The sequence below is a fragment of the Pezoporus occidentalis genome, unplaced genomic scaffold, assembly GCF_034315485.1.
Source record: "Pezoporus occidentalis ecotype Australia unplaced genomic scaffold, CSIRO_AGI_Poc_V1 ctg110, whole genome shotgun sequence".
NCBI classification, from domain to species: Eukaryota; Metazoa; Chordata; class Aves; order Psittaciformes; family Psittacidae; genus Pezoporus; species Pezoporus occidentalis.
This window is the reverse complement of record NW_026912887.1, coordinates 1,794,816-1,811,300: the sequence shown is the minus strand read 5'-3', so window position 1 is coordinate 1,811,300 and position 16,485 is coordinate 1,794,816. Positions and strand designations below refer to the sequence as shown.

General features: G+C 44.2%; 1 protein-coding gene across 2 annotated transcripts in view; it reads right to left on the bottom strand.

Annotated features, from left to right (window-relative positions):
* Positions 1–16,485, bottom strand: part of CASTOR2 (cytosolic arginine sensor for mTORC1 subunit 2) — a 147,259-nt gene that overhangs the window by 39,301 nt on the left and 91,473 nt on the right. For both annotated transcript variants that reach the window (XM_062632141.1, XM_062632132.1), the window contains one exon: positions 11,009–11,079. In XM_062632141.1, coding sequence (XP_062488125.1) covers positions 11,009–11,079 — 71 coding nt within the window. The remainder of the gene's footprint in view (positions 1–11,008; positions 11,080–16,485) is intronic.

Genomic DNA, 16,485 nt, shown 5'->3' with positions numbered 1-16,485 from the left:
AATACATGCAGACTGTGACAGCAGGGACACGGCTCATTCTGACTTCAGTAAATGTGGAAGCAGAGAAGTTGGAACTGAATCTTGTAAAGTAAATATGAGAATGTTTTGGTAGGACATGGTGATAGAAATCCCAGATAGAGCAAACCCAAAGAAAATGGATAAGACTCACACAAAGCAAAACTGGGGACGTGTTTACCACTTTTTGCCTAGATGGTATGCAGAAAGCTTGGAGAGGGATTATGACAGAAACAAGCTTTTTGGCTACTCTGAAGGAAGCTAACCACTGTAAATTTTTATCTTACAGCTAAACTAGGTTCCTAGGGTCAGGATTTAGGATTAAAAACTTATGTGACTTAAACTGGCACATACATTTGGGGGTAGAACGAGGGGTTGTGAACCTATGTATATTGTGATTCTTTCCATTTGTCTTTTGGGAAAGAAGTGTTTGTATTTTAGAAATTTATTCTTCCCTATCATGTCCTTGCAGCCGTAAGGCAATCTGAGCTGTCACCCCCAGCTTTTTCAAACAGATCAGCACCTCAACAGAACTGGGTCAATAATTAACCAGATTAATGCAGACAGTAAATTTCATTGATATTATACACTGCAATTGATGCAGTAATCTCTCACTGTATTACCATGTCTGAGCAGAATCAGTCACCTAAAAGCAAGTGGATATAGAGAATCCATACCAGGAACCCGCAAAGAGCCCTCTGGACAGTGGTATAGGATGTGCATGTAATGACTTCCCAGCTGAAAGGCAGTGCTAAACTCTGACTGCAGATTAGCAAACACCTCATTAAGGCTGCAAGGCTTTTAAGCAGACATCTGATCCATCAGAACTGCAATTCTGCACCTGGTTATAGAAACAGGACTTTAAGGAAAGAGTTTAAAGCTCCACAATGATGAGGATTTGGTATGGGAACTGTCAGAACTGTGAGCTCTGGGAAGGAGTTAAACAGGGAGTAAAGCAGTGAAAAAGGCAAATAAAAAAAAATCTGTTTTCTTTTAAATTCAAGACTTCAAGGGAAGTCTAAGAATTAAAGAAGGGGAAGGACTCCTGAACAGCTACTTCCTGCTGTCACAGGAGGCAGATCAGAAATCATCAATTTGTACAGCCCAACGCATAAAGCTTCCATAAGCACAAATCATGAGCCAGGATCTAATTAACCTAACCTGATGCTAACACCCTTTGCAAATTGAATAAATGATTTGGAAGAGTAGTTGACTTGTATGTTTATTTCTCCCGCTGCCTGATTGCATACTAAGTACATGAGCCATAAAAGCAACATATGGGCAACTCCGCGGTGTATTATAACCCCCAGAAGCTACAACCCACAACCACAGGTAAATCTCATACGTTTTCTTGTTGCCTGCGTGTCTCTAAACTGCTCTGCAGCCTCAGCTGTGCAAGTCCTGTTAGTCTTGTTGTGCTGATAAAACATATTTCTGGAAGGTGGTTACAGCTGAAAGACAGATTTACTGATGACACAGTCCGAAAGGATGAGAAGCGTTTTAACCACAGGGGCAGGGGAGCGGGCATGCCTTTAGCATTATGCACTGAGTATCACAAGATAGACACATCTCTGCCAAGGGAAGCTGGAAATGCAACTCTCTCGACTTTCTCATCTGTAAGCTGCACACAGAGCATTAGTGCCATGGTCAAATAAAACATTCTCCCATTTTAGGCACATTGCCTAATTAGAGGCCATTGTTATCTGAGAGCACTGTTTTTGCAGCTGTCAGGAAATTAAATAACCCAAGGGTAACTTGGAATTAAATGAAGCTGTACAAACACACAGCCCAGCTCTGAAAGCCTGACTGACAAGTAGCTCCTCTGCTTTCCCAGGGACTGAACATCTAACTAGGGCATGCAGCTATCCTCTTCTGTCAAGCCATAGGATGACACAATACTGGTCCTCCATGAGAGGCTGATGTGGTTGGTAATGTCATAGAGACTGGGAACTGTTAAATCCATGTATATGCACAGGCATTGCCTTCTCTGCACTTAAATAATCAGCACCTCCTGAGGAAAGACCTTCAGTGCAAGTGTCCACTAAGACAGCAATCAAGGACTGATAAAAGGAAATGCTTAAACAGAAACTCTGCTTTCGATTCACTTTCAATCAATTACTTCTTCTCTTGCGGTCCTTGTAACTTTAGACTTTGACTGCAATCTAAAAACTAAGCTGGTTATACTTTTACACTGACTCTTTGAAACTCAAAAGAAAAAGGACTGTGTTTCCATGAGACTGGCACAGTAACGTGAAATACACAGAAACATCTCTTTAGAAAACAGGTTTATGGTGGCCTCCTCTCCTAGCTTCTCTGCTGGGAGAAACAAAAAACTCAGACTAATAGCAGGAGTCTAAGAGCAAGGAGGTGAGTTCTTGCCAGGCCACACAATAAATGGCATTGCACAAGGAAGTCAAGTTGTAATGTAGAAGTTATTCTAATGCGATAGCACACATCCCACCTGGTTGTGAGCCCCGAGGGAGAAGTGACTCACTGCAGACTATTGGGAAGATCACCAGAAAACTGTGGGTTTACAATAGTGTCAGAATAGATACTCAAGTCTCTGGAATACAGTGGTAAATAAAATCCGATCTGAAGTGCACGCAAGTAGATGGCAATTTGGGTTTGCTGTTAAGGCAAAACCTCATCTGTCCCACAAAGTGTGTATGTGACTTGACTCAAGTCATTTGTCTCCATTTTATCCGTTTCCTCATATGTGGGAGAGAAAAATTAATTCTTACCTCACAGGGGTATGGTAAGACAGGAAGTATGAATATACTCCAACAACAAAGCATCATTATTATGTTTGGCTGAAAACGTGGCCCATGGTAAGGTAGATTCCAAAAATAATCGTTATATCCACTCTCACTGGAGAACCGGGTTAGGAAGACAAATCCAGGTTAGGCTCCAGCCTGCTTGCAGGAAATCAGGCTGCTTTCTTCCTTCCTCTTCACGGGATAATGCACCACTAATAATGAGCAATCCTGGAAAATCAAAACCAGACCCAAGCTCCAAAAGCTGACGCTTGCTCGCGAGAAGAAAGAAGGGAGAAGAAATGGCTTTTTTTCTTCAGTAATAAGGAATGAGGATTAAAAGTTTGGCTCCAGATGTGCTCAGAGCATGGATACGGGTGCGCAGATTGTCTCCCGAGTCACTGACTTTGATGCCCTCTCTGTGCCGTAAGAGCTGCGTCCTTCCCAACCTGTTGACCAAGCTTTTGCTCCCAGACAGGGGAACATTGCCCATAGCCAGCCTCTCCTCACCCATTCTCTGCTCCACGAGGGAATGGGCTCCACAGTCCCAAAGAACCGAGGGTTTCTGTCTTTGATAATCAGGGGATTCCTCAGGAAGTGCAGATCAGCACATTTCCCACTTCCTGACTAAACTTTCCCTGTGTTTCAAAAACACTTGGCAAAGGCTATGCTCACAGGATCAGTGAGCCAAGGGATGGGGAGGACCTAGTCCAAGGCAGTCGAAGGCAACACTGAGGCAAGGGGACACATGCAACACAGTTCACTGGAAACCAGAAACCACAGAAGGAAAGGAAGGTAAAGAAAAGAAACCAATGCAGTTGGACTCACATTCCCAATTCCTTGTGTGCTTTCATACAAAATAGCACACGGAATCCTTTTTTTCTTCAGACAGTATTCCACTGGATTGACAGTGCAGAGCAAATAATTACATTTCAAACAAGACTTGAAGATAGAGCCACTAAATTTCTAACCGTTGTATGACTGTAACCTTGATGTTGTGAGACTTAATCCTGTGCAAGATTAAATACTAGGATATGAGATTCTAAAGAGATTATGCAAGTTTTTTTTTTCATAAAAGTGTATTTTTTCTACCATAATCTCCAATCTGTTCCAGTGTAGACATGATTTATTCAACAGTGAATCCTATGGGACAGAAGCTACCTCCATTATTATCATGGCCCTTACTGTCTGTTACCAAAGCATTTCCACATGTTTACTAATTACTCTTTATAGGGCCTGTTATGAGGTGATTTAATAGGATTACCCCTATTTTTCAAACGTGGAAACTAAGACACAATGAGACTTGTCCAAGGTCAAACAGAGAAGCCTGCAGCAGACCTGGGAACTTCATCACACTGCTCTGGCCCCCTGTCCCTTCTCCGCAAAAAAGAACTGTAACCCATTCATCACAGTGCACTTCCAGAGTTAGATACAAGGAATTCAACTGATTGGCGTGTAAACCATAGACACATTGCACTGGGACTATGGGAACTACCCGTGATCCACCATTAGCTCTGAAGACGTTTTACCAAGGCTGGCAGAAACCTGTCAAAAACTGATCACTGCATCACGAGAAAACTAAAGCTGGCAAAGTTTCTGGGCACGTAACTTGCCACCTCTGCCTGAAAGCCTCTGTCTAGTACAGACTGGATGTAAGTTTGTTGGGCTTTCCCTTCTCACTTGACCAGGAGATCCTTCAAGCCTGGGGGAGTGCCAATGTGCTGGCATTTTGCAAGGGATTACCACGAAAGAAATGTTTTCTTTGTTTGCAGGTGACGACAGACTGGTTTTCTGGGAAGTTATTGTAGTCTCACCATTTCTAGACTAAGGTCACAGCATTTATGAGATGCCAAGGCGGAGGAAATCCACTTCCTCGTCAGGTCACGAACTTGAGAAAAATATGGCTTGAAACTTAATGGTTCACAGCAGCAAGGTTTGGGAACTGATGGTTGAATGCTTTCAGCCCTGGGAAAAGGGGTTTCTCTCTCTGCTGTGTCACTGATCCCTCCGCTCTTCCCGTGATTCTGTTCTCAACCTGTAACGGAGGGGTAACAGCACTTCCTCATCTCTCACAGGGTACTCCATATAAAATGGACTTAAAAAGCAGGGAAAGATCCCAAACCGCAGTCCTGCCAACACATACAACAAATGCTTCAAAAGGTCTTAACAGAGCATATTCCACCTTATCCCTTCCATGCCACGGGCTGCACAGTCAGCTACCCTAGCATGGCTCCACCAAGCTGTGGTCAGCTTCAAATACAGGCAAATAACTAATGCTATCAACTCCCCTTAAGTCCCGTCTTAAGGTAAAAAGCCTAGAAATGCACCAGTGGGACAGCAAGTGAATCATCAAATGCTCTGCAGTGAAATAAATAAGCAGGGTGCTACTTCTCTGTGAAGTGGCATCATGCTTTTAGATACAAACCTAAAATTTCAGTAGATCATTCCATCATTTCAGCCAGAAAAGTTTTTTTTTTGGTTCTGCATTATGAGAGCAGGTTGATAAAAGCAAGCCATGGCATCTATCTTCATCTATCGCAGACTTTGCAAAGTGCTAGGAAGCAGCCAAGATGTAATAAATTTAAAGGAGGAAATCATGGCTAGTCAAGTGGTTCAGGAAGAGATGTCTGGGCTTTCTCACCACAGGCTGTGAAACAGAAATAGATATTGATACACACCCATCTGCTGGAGGAAACAGTGAAAAATATCTATTATTTATACAGTATTTCTTTAAATAGGAGCAACCAAACTGGACCAAAAGAATTTGCATGGCAAGTTACAAACATAAGGAATAATGTGGTCTAGCAACATTCACAAACACACTCACATGAGTTCTGAAGAGAAGTTAAAGTGCTCCTTTCCCCAGGTGACGTAAGCCAGACCTTGAAATATTACATATTTCTCATCCTCCCCTCCCTTTCCCTAGAAGCTTTAACTACCAAACCCATCCTCCTCAGGAGAGGGCAGCAGTCCCATGTCATCACAGGGCCCCAACATGCTTATAGATCTATATCATTGCAGGAACACCCTCCTCAGCCAAACGCTACAGATTTCTAATCAGCCAGTTGTCAAACCCCATGGTTTTAATTTGAATTTAGGTCATTAATACCACATAACCTCAAAAACCTGAAAACCACAGAGCCAGTGTAGTCTGGCCAATACAGAGATCCAAAAAGAGAGCGACTGTGCACGTGTTTAATGCAGAAAAACATCTTCTGCCTAGCAACCAGCAGGCTCTCCTGGCGGTCCAGGGGAAGGAATTCACTGCTATAAATGTCAGCAAGCAAATTAAGCCACTGTGTCCGAGATACAAAAGCCCAGTCACTGGGCAGTAAAAAATTAAAGGAGAAATAGTTCTAGCAGAAAAGTTCAAAAAACCCCAGATGCATCTATTAGCTTGCTTCATTCTGTATCTTTATTTAAAGTTACAGATTGCTCTCAGCTAGATGGGTTCTGTGCCTGCACTTATTTAAAGGCTGATTTCTTGCCCATTTTATATAGAGGATGAGAGAAAACACACTGAAAGCAATTTACTATTTTGATGTTACTGAAGAAGGGACTCAATGTGGTACTAAAGCATATGATGGTCCTGAATCCAAGGTCAGATAGGGTACAGGTTGTATGAGGATGATGGCCACCAAAACAAAGCACTGCCAAGCAAGAGGGCTTATTTTCTTTTTATCCTTTCTTTTTATTAGAATGAGGTCAACATTTTATGAATTCTGACAAAACCTCTCTGGCACTTGAACTAGCTGAGCTTTTTCAAACAGTTCCATTATTTTTAATGTACTGGGCAATTTATTGTGAGGCATGAACTGAAAATAAGAGCCTTCTCATTCTGGGAAGTGTGTAAATGCATGGATTTCTGGCCTTAGAGAAGTTACTAGACATACAAGACAGCCAAAGAAGGTTAAAAAGGAAGGACTGGCACCCTTATCTTGCAGGTGAACCCCAGCGTGGGAAGACTGACAGTCATGCTCTATACTCACACCAGGGATCTGCCCCAGAGAAGCAGATGTTTCCCATTGCTGCTTCAGTACTGAAATCAAATTGCCTTTCCTCTCTGGTTCACACTGTTCTGTGCAATTAGAGAAGTGCTGTAAAATGGGAGGCTGGATGGATGACATTTCACTGAAAGCTTCCCAAGCAGAGCTATGACTAAACCTAGCAGTGGACTTCCAAGAGAAAAAAGGATGAGTTGGACTGCGGACAAACTAGCTGGACAAACCAGGAACAGAAAAGGGACAGTCAAAACAAACCCAAGCACCCAAACTGCCCCTTTATCTCCAATAAAAGGCTCTCTGGATATATGGTGCAGAAGCTGCGATGTGACAGCTGTTGGGAGTGCCACTGGAAGAACGTTGCTAACCCCAAGCCCTATTACATTTTATCCAGATGGCACTGCCAGGACAGGAATGCAATGTCAGCAACTGCTTCCTGGTACACACCAACAAGGTTTCCAAGAGCATGGTCACCTCCAGGCATGCTGGCATGGGCTTTCCTTTCCGTGTGTGAAAGCTAAAGCCTTTAATGAAGGGATACTACTAGGACCAGCGAGACCACAGGCTCTGCTGGTGAAGACTCCCAGAGACAGGGGCATGTCCTTGCTGCCCTTTGCAAAAGGGACTATGCAGTTATCATGGGGGCTATGGTATATCTGCACCATGCGCAGGCAACTTCCGCTTTCAGTCAGACCTTGGGAGAGAAGCAGACCAAACAAATATACCCGTATTTCATAGGGCAGCAGCTGCCTGACTCTTGTGCCACGTGCTGGCTGCTCGGCGGGTGATAGATGCAAGGGTTTAACACGGCTGTCCAAGCGCCCCACTAGCTGAGACACTTGTCTTCACAGGAGGGCCCATGGCCAAAGTCCTTCTGCTAATTCATCTTGGTATATCAGCCAGGAAAAGAGCTCTCTGTGCACTGCCTCCTGTGTTATTTGCTGAATTCTCCCTCATTAACAGGCCAAAGCCCAAGAAACAGCCACTGGAACAAACAGGGTTCTGTGCAGATATAATCCCCACCTCACTGCTGGGGAATTAAAGCAAAGAATTAGGCTGCAGCCATTCCCTTCCAGCATGATGAATACTTAAGCAGGTTACAGCTTTGCACTGCAGACATTTTCTGGGGAGAAGAAATAATGACTTCTTTACCAGCCTGACTCACTTGCTGCTCTCAGGGAAACAAGCCTGAGGATTATTTTTTGACTAAACAGTTAAGTATGATTACTGTGTGTCAGTATACTTGAAGTGGTAACCTCAAGGGTTGCTGAAAGTGCCAGCATTTCTCTAGCCTGTTCTTTTCCCTCCAGTGCTCTTTGCGACAGGCAGGGGCAGGGGCCTGGCTAACACAAGAGATGCCAGCTAACAGGACAATCTTCTCACTGCTGCTGCTGCAAGAATTCATACAGGAGCCCGAGAAAGAAAAGTCCTGAGACTCACTGAGTTTGTTAAGCACTGCAAAACCAGAAGTTACCTGGAGAGGAAAAGAAGTCCCTTGCTACTGGACTTGCTACTAAACTGCTCACCAAAGGTGAAGATTTACCCTGCAATTCTTGATCTGAACCTGGCACTTCAGTGATGCACCTGAGGCAGAGATGACTGGTCCTGTTTTGCAAGACGGTGGGGTGCTGCAATTCTCACAGATTTTGATCCTGTTCAAACCCAGGGGCTGACTGCACGCTGTACAAAAGCCAAGTGAGATTCTTCCTCCTACGACATCTACAGCCACACTGTGAGGGGAAGCAGGCAGCAAAGCCCTGTTACAAGGCATCCTTAGGTGGTACATCTTTAATTCCTCCAGACTGACAAAAACTTACAGCATATGGAAATGAGGAACAGGGATGGAACAACAGTGGAGGGGCTAACCCTGAGAGGAAGCTTTGGATGTGGTGGGGACAATTCAGAAAGAGCATGAGCTGGACACAAACCCAAAGAGCATAGGGGTTGTGTTAGTAGAGTTAGCAGGATGAAGAGCATATGAGTTTTGCCAGCAGATCATCACTTACTAGGAAGAAGCAAAGAAAAGATGGGGAGGCTGCCAGCTCCATGACTACTGCCCACACTGGGGTTTTGCACCTGGTTGCCATGCCATGCTGTAGTAGAGGATGGCCTCAGCATGCTCCTTCCTTCCTCTCTGCTGCCTGGCAGGTGATAACTTCTCCTGCATAGCTCTGCTGTAACACCTTGAGTGCACCCAGAGTATTTGAATTCAAAAGGATATTCTATGCTGCCAAACCCACAGCCTAACAGAAGCTATAGGGGTACTGGAACTATCAGCAGTAAATTCCTGCGCCTGTGAGAGCCAAGGTAACAAAGTCAAAAAGGCCCAAGCAGAGGACTCCTGCTTTGACATGTCTGCTTCACAGAGATAACCTGGGGCACCAGTGGGACATGCAGGTCCAGGACACTGGTTTGGCTGGACCTGGGATTTGCTCCACTTACAACCAGTGGCACACACACTGCAACACACTTCCCCACTAAGGATGCACAAAACCACTGCTTGAGTTTACCTTTGTTTCAAGCTGGAATAACTTCCAGATAGACAAATAGCAGCGTGGCTGCTGGAGGCTGAACCTGGGAGGCTGCAGTTCAAACTTGCCACCAATGATCTCATTGAGGAATCTGCCTTGTGCCAAGCAGGCACAGAATCAAGTGCCATGGATGTCACAGACACAGATGTGATGCGGGAGACAAGCATGTCTCTAGTGTGGGAAATCTGCAGGGACAACACACGCCAGTGATGCACTCTTGCTCTGCCACATGCTGTGGCCTGTGCAAAAAAACCACAAACCCTTTCTCTAACTTCGGTGACTTCAGACTTAAAATGAAGCTCTTGAAGGGAGGTTTGCATCCTGCTATCATGGTGAAACCAAGTTTGATTTCCCCCAGATGCCACCGATGATAAAAAGCTGATACTACCAATAGTAATACAAGTTTTGCGCAGATGCTGCTCCCTGAACAAGTGCAACAAGGGACATTCTGGCAGCAGCATCGTTCTGTAACCTCCTCTTTTGGGAGCAAAAGCCCAGCATGTGACATACGCTTTCAGTCAAACCACACAACTCCCACATTTCAAACAGCAAGAGCTGTGAAGAGCCACTCACCTATGCTCAATCCAGTGATTATTTTATGATAATGTTTAGCCACCACTGTAGTGTTCTACAGTGTAATAATTTATTCTATTCTATGTTTATGAGCACTCCTGAAATAGAAAGGGGAATAATTCAATAATGCTGCTGATAATAAAACTTTTGACTCTGTACTAAATAATGATGTTATAGTTTCTAATTTTCTCCTTAGGGTTTGGATATTACAAACCCATTGACTATTACAGTGTCACAAGTGGCTACTCAACAGTTAATCCCTGTTCATGAATGAAATCCTCTTTTTTTCACATTTTAATGTATTTTCTCCAAACCAATAAGATGTGGAGACTTTTAATTCCAATCACAGAAAGCAGCGAGAACAGCCACACAACGCTTCCTCATTCCACCACCTCAGTAGCACTGCTACAGACAAAACCTCTGCACATGGTAACAGTTATTACAAACTATTTCCATCCCCAAAGCCAAACCATTCTCTCCATCAGCACTCACCCAATGCCAAGCTTCTGCAGCTCCCAAGCACACTCCAACCACCTTCTCTGACACAGAGCCAACCCCACCTTTGACACAGGCTGAGAGAGACCTTCATCCACCACAGGCAAAGACAGCACATTTAGCACTGAGAAAGCTGGGTGTAAGAAAGGGAGATCAATCCCAGCTTTCAGTGATGAGCTGAAGGAGCCGATTTGCAGCCCCACAGCACTGTGACAGTTATAGGGATGACACAAACCACTCATCTTCAAGTGCTCCTTTTAAAGAGAGAGGTTGAAGGAATAAACTGGAACAGGAAGATGTGGTGTGCTTGGGGAGGCTTGGGGACAAAGGTCAGCTCGCTTTAATACAATGATATACAGATGAGTTTCCTTTTTCAAATATGCTCAAACTGCTCTTCAAGGCTTGCGTGTACTCTTCTCCCAGCATTAATATATTCAATATTCCATGTGTGAAACGCCTTGTAGAGCACAGCAGCAGAGACTGTGTGCTTAAGTGATCAAAGCACCTTTCACAGCTGTAGCACTAGCACTGACAAACAGACCTGTTCTACAAACACTCTGGCTTATAACTCAGCCAGAGATGACATGTTTTCCTCCTCCACCTCAGGCTGGATACCCAGGTGGCACACACCAACACTTACCTAGGAAGCCCTCTTCATCCACAATGATGGTGTAGTCCTCTGGGGTTTCTGTGAGGCTGAAGAACTTGCACCTGGAAAAGGCAAACAGCAGGAGAACACAATTAGCTGCTGAACAGAGCAAAGAGGCTGGTCTTCCACCTAAAGCAGAGGTCCTTTTCCACCCAAGCTGTGCTGGAGGAAGGAGTCATGGTCTGGTGTTTATGGAGGGGCCCGAGGCATTAACAGACCTGGATTTTATTCCTAGCTCAGCCACTCACGCTGTGTGACCCACATTCCCTGCTGCCTGCCTATGCACAACGGAGCTGGTAAAACACTTATTATTTTTATGACTTAGTTCTTAGTTACTTTTCTTAATTACCATATCCCTTAAGGCTTCCTGTCACGGCCCTGAACCTGCTGCATTGCACTGACACAGAGCACTAGCTGATCACTCCAGCATCCTCCAAAAGCTTTCCACGGTTCACACGTGCACTCTTATTCCCTGTTTGCTCACTGAAGTTTGCTGCCTTGCCAAGGTTGACATCTAATCAAGCTCCCACGTCACTTGCTGCTTCAGAGGCTTTTCCCACCAGCAGAGAGCATCCCAATTCTCCTCGCTGGCCCTTGCCCCTTCCCTCAACAGATGCCTCCCTTCTCTGAGGAGCTCCAGATGCAGAGACATGGGGCAGTGGCCATCGAGCACACGAAAACAAGGTCAAGGTGCCTCATCCCCCCGATCTCCTATTGCCTCTGTTTTGCTCCGTGCTCATCTTTCGACACCACAGGCAGCACAGTCTCTCCATCTCATTCAGCACTGAGCACAATGTCACCTCTAACATGAGATACAAAGCCAATGCGACATGGGATTCTTCCACTGTACACGCACAAACAAAAAAGCTGCAGGCTTAAGGTTTAACATCACGTATAGCTGAAAAGGTTTTTTCCCTGACACCAATATACATACAGCAACATCTACTGAAAAACCCAGCCACTTTCTCCAGCTTCTCTCCAGTTGGTCCCCAGCAATTGCAGGAAGGTTTGCACAACATTCTGCAAGCTCACGTTCACCTTCAGCAGAGCACGCGCTTGTCACATCAGCACAGCACTGGCCACATGCTCCGAGCCAAGCAGGGCTCCCGGCCCCTCCAGGAACATGGCAGAGCACATGGACCCTGCTTCCACCCAAACCACAAGAGAAGTTTTTCCCCCTGGGAAGCTAAATTGGACACAACAGGAAGAGCCTGTGTCTATACGGTCCAAAAAGCAGGATTTTGTAGTTGCACTGTAATACTATCGGATTTATCTGAGGCAGCCTACAGAAAGGATTTTAAATACCAGAAACATTGTTTCTAAGCCCCCCAAATTTCACAGTGTAATCACAGTATTCCTGTGTGGAGCTGGACTCAGCAACCAGGAACTACCAGGGCTTCTCAGCACTGCTGAGTATGTGTCCCAAAGTCTTCAGGACTTCTGAAAGCCAAGAACCTCACACTGGCGGCTCAAGATGTCAGAAGATGGGAACATTCACTTGATTAGAGAATCAGACTAAAAACTGGCTTGAGTGTTCTTTTGACTGGCTGAAAAAAACAAAGATTGCAGCTATTCCGTCCAAAAACAACAAGGAGAAAAATAAGATGGCTGCTGCCCCCCCCAACCCATCAGAAAAACTAGAAGAACCAACATGCAGCTCTATTAGTGATCTGCCATGTAACCAGCAGGACTTCGTGTAAATGGAAAGCGTTACACAACCTGCCTTTAGAGACTCATCCTGTTTTCCTGGAAGCATCCGTCACAACAGTCCAGCACGACACTCTCTCTCCTGGCAGACATATCACTATAAAATACAGAAGTAGCCCCACAGAAGTAGCCCCACCACAACAGAAACCACAACTTAATTATTTTGTGTCATTGGTAATAGCTACTGTGACAGGCACATTTACTAACTCAACTCTCTCCAGGAATGGTGCCAAGAGAAGCAGAAAACAGTAGCAGCCCACTTCTTTTACTCTCACTTCTTAGCTGGGTAAAAAGGACTTTTTACTGCTCCAGGTGGGTCCCAGGAGGTGTAAGTATTTATTATTTAGTGGATGAATACCCTGGAGAAGTCACCGAGCTAAAATTCTTTGCTACTACTTCATGTCTGAGCCACATGCATGCTGACTAGGGAGAAGCTTGTGGTCTTGAAGAAGGAAACATTAATATTACAAAAGGAGAAAATGTGTCCTGATCTGCAATGGCATTTATGGTGGAATTTTGTTCCAGAACAGTAATACACGTCTGTGTGCACACACTGGCCCCAGCAGAAAAAGTCTGATTGTGACAGATGTCATTTTCTTAGCACACATCTAAAAGTGATGATATTTAAGGGATATGTACAAATGAAATCCTGTAATTGCTCACTCAGAATGCACATCAAAACCTCACCTCTTCATATACCACCTCCAAGCCCAATCCCCACCTCAATGCCACTCTGTAAATGGCCAGCAGTGTAGAGCCATCTGAATTTAAAAGTCTCTTCACCAGCATAGACATCAATGGCACAAAGTGGCACATCCACTTTGTTCAAACCAACGAGACATTCTTTTTCCCAGGGAAAATCTCAAACTGAAACGCTGGAATTGCAAACACTGTCTGATAAAATACAGCATGGAAAATTCTCCTACAACTTGGCAGCAGCGCATGCTGCCAAAACTCAAGTCTTTGCCCTAAAACCTGTGCCTCAGCATGGATATGTAAAGATCCACTGTGAGTGCAACTCCAGATTCGCCTTGACTCATCAATGACAGAAGGAACTCAATGTCACATTTCTCTCCCACACTATACACTACACATGCCTCTTCCATTCATGTTATTCCAGTCATTTCTCTTTCCTCTTACACCAGTTCTTGATAAGCTGAATTCCAACAGCATTTTTTACTATTACACTGAAGCCAAGAAAGGAAAAGAATTGCCCTTTAATCATTTCGAAACATCGGGCAAACAGAATTTCTCTGAGTACGCCTGGAAAGCATATATGTAAGAGAATATTTTTAGCTTCCTAATAGCCAAACCTCAGATAGATCCTTCTGGATTTCTGTCTTCTTCGTGTTTCAGCACATTTCCACTTCAGCACTGTTGCTGACTTCGACTGCCTGACAACATATGTCTTTTTCTGGCAACGCAGCAAATGTAGACCAATCTATTATTAGATTAGATCTTTGAAACTGCAAAGCTCACACTGTGTATGGAAGTAATACCCAAGCCTGCACAGAGCAGGAAAGCACGTGTAGGATGCAGCAACAGCATCATCTCAGTTTTCAAACAGCACTCAGGTCTCCACAGGAGAAGAAAGCAGACAGGAGAGTAGACTGATTGGCCTCACAGGTCTGCACCAGGGGTGTCTCCTCAACATGTCTGGTCCCCAAGGCCTACCTAGATCACGAGGTGATAATATGGGAATGAACATGACTTTCATGGATTGCGGGTGTGACAGAAAGCACAAATTTGTGGGAATACTGCTACGGGTCATTGGAAAGTTCAGTACAGAATGGCCCTTTAAGGAAGCTACAAGTCTTCTCATTTATAAGGAAACTACTTAGTTAATTGTTGCCTCAGGAGGATGAAGTGCTGCAAAGCTGTCTGCTCTGTGGAAAAGATCCTTCCCAGCAGCAGATGGGCAACTGGCCTCCCAACATGTCAGAAACCATGGCCTAGTGCCATTCAAAAGCAACATGATGCCTAAAAGGCTTTCAAATGCAAACTCTGGAGGTAATCCACAAGTTTGCAAATAAGCAGTTGAACTGAACAGGAATTAAGCAGCAGCAGAAAGTTGATCTGACTGAATATGAAAAACATAATTTGTTGGGTTTTATTCCAGACTGTCTTCTCATTTTAGATGAGAAGGTATTTGTATGCTTCACTCTGCACGTTATCAATATAATACATACTCTTGGTACAGAAAGACAGTCTCATGCTCATCATCTAATTCTTGGTGATCTTAACTTCTCTGCAGTTTATAAATAATGACAAGAAGGGGATTGTAGCATGACATATTGTGAAATGTATTTAGGAACACAGTGAAGAATGCTTGTGCTGTTAATGTGCTCCTGAGTAACACATGAGGAAACAGCCTCAAGTTGCACCAGGGGAGGTTTAGATTGGATAGTAAGAAAAATATCTTCACCAAAAGGCCTGTCAAGCACCAGAACAAGCTGCCCAGGGCAGTGGTGGAGTCACCATTCCCAGAGGTATTTAACAGACGTGTAGATGTGGTGCTTGAGGACAGTTTACTGGTGGACTCGGCTGGGTTAACAGTTGGACTCTATGATCTTGAAGGTCTTCCAATCTAAATGATTCTATGACATATTTGTGTAACATGCTAAGTACTTCACACCATCAAGTGTGATATACAAGCCTGTATCGTCAAATGGCACTGAAAATTGCACAGAGTGAAATGGTGGGTGTTTTCTAAACAGCGTATTTGTTTGTTAGCCAAAATACTTCGCCATCTTTTCAGTGAGACTGATAAAACAGCTCAGCAGAACTCCGAAGACAAAATAAGCCCCTTGCAACAGGTGTCAGTTGACTTTCCGCTCAGATCAGAAAGTGGTGGGTTCACCTTTCTAACGGTACCTTAATTTTGCAGCCTGGTACTCAAAGGCTGCACCCTGTTGAAAGGAGCATTATTGTTCCTATAAGCTGTTTAAACAAACTCCACACTACCGACCCTACCAGGGGAAACTAAAGATGTTACAGCACTGTTAGGAAAGGCCAAAGGACAGCAGCAACATTCCTTACTGTCATTAGCTGTGCTCAGACCTGGGACGGAGACATTAGCAAATACAATCAGGGACCGCCAACTGTGATAGCAGAGTTTGGTTCATTATAGACAGTTAATCATTTTCAAAACCAACACAGAACAAAACTAACAGATTTGTGGCCAAGGAAAGCAAGCACTCCTGAACAGACATAAATTCAGGGAAATCCTACAGTCTGTGCTATGCCAAAACCTCCAGCACAATAACCATGACGGTCTTGTCTAATCCACAATAGTGACAGTTTAAACTACAGATTACATTGTGTGAATTTAAAAGGGGGGAACCTTCAGTCAGCTCTTCTCCTTGCTACTTTTGTGTAGCTGGGGAAGTTATCTAAGCCTTGGATTTAGACTATGAGACAACTGGGAGAAGAATAACAGAGAACCGGTAGCACCCTGAAGGAACAGAAATCAAGACAAAACATAAGAAGGATGATGTGCCACACTGAAAGTAAAATAACCAAACCGATGTGGATGTGCTGAACAAGATACTGCTCTTAAGTACAGCCCACTGATAAAGGCAGGACACGTGGCAAAAATGGATTATGCCAAAAAATGTTAGCTGGGTGTCTACTGCGTTGGCCCTCATCAGACCAGTATCAAACTGTGGTTCAAGTCTTCATCAGAACAGCTCCATGTGGTCTGGACTACAAGAGCCCATACAAATTAAATTATTGCTGCAAATGAAAGATCAGCCATAGCT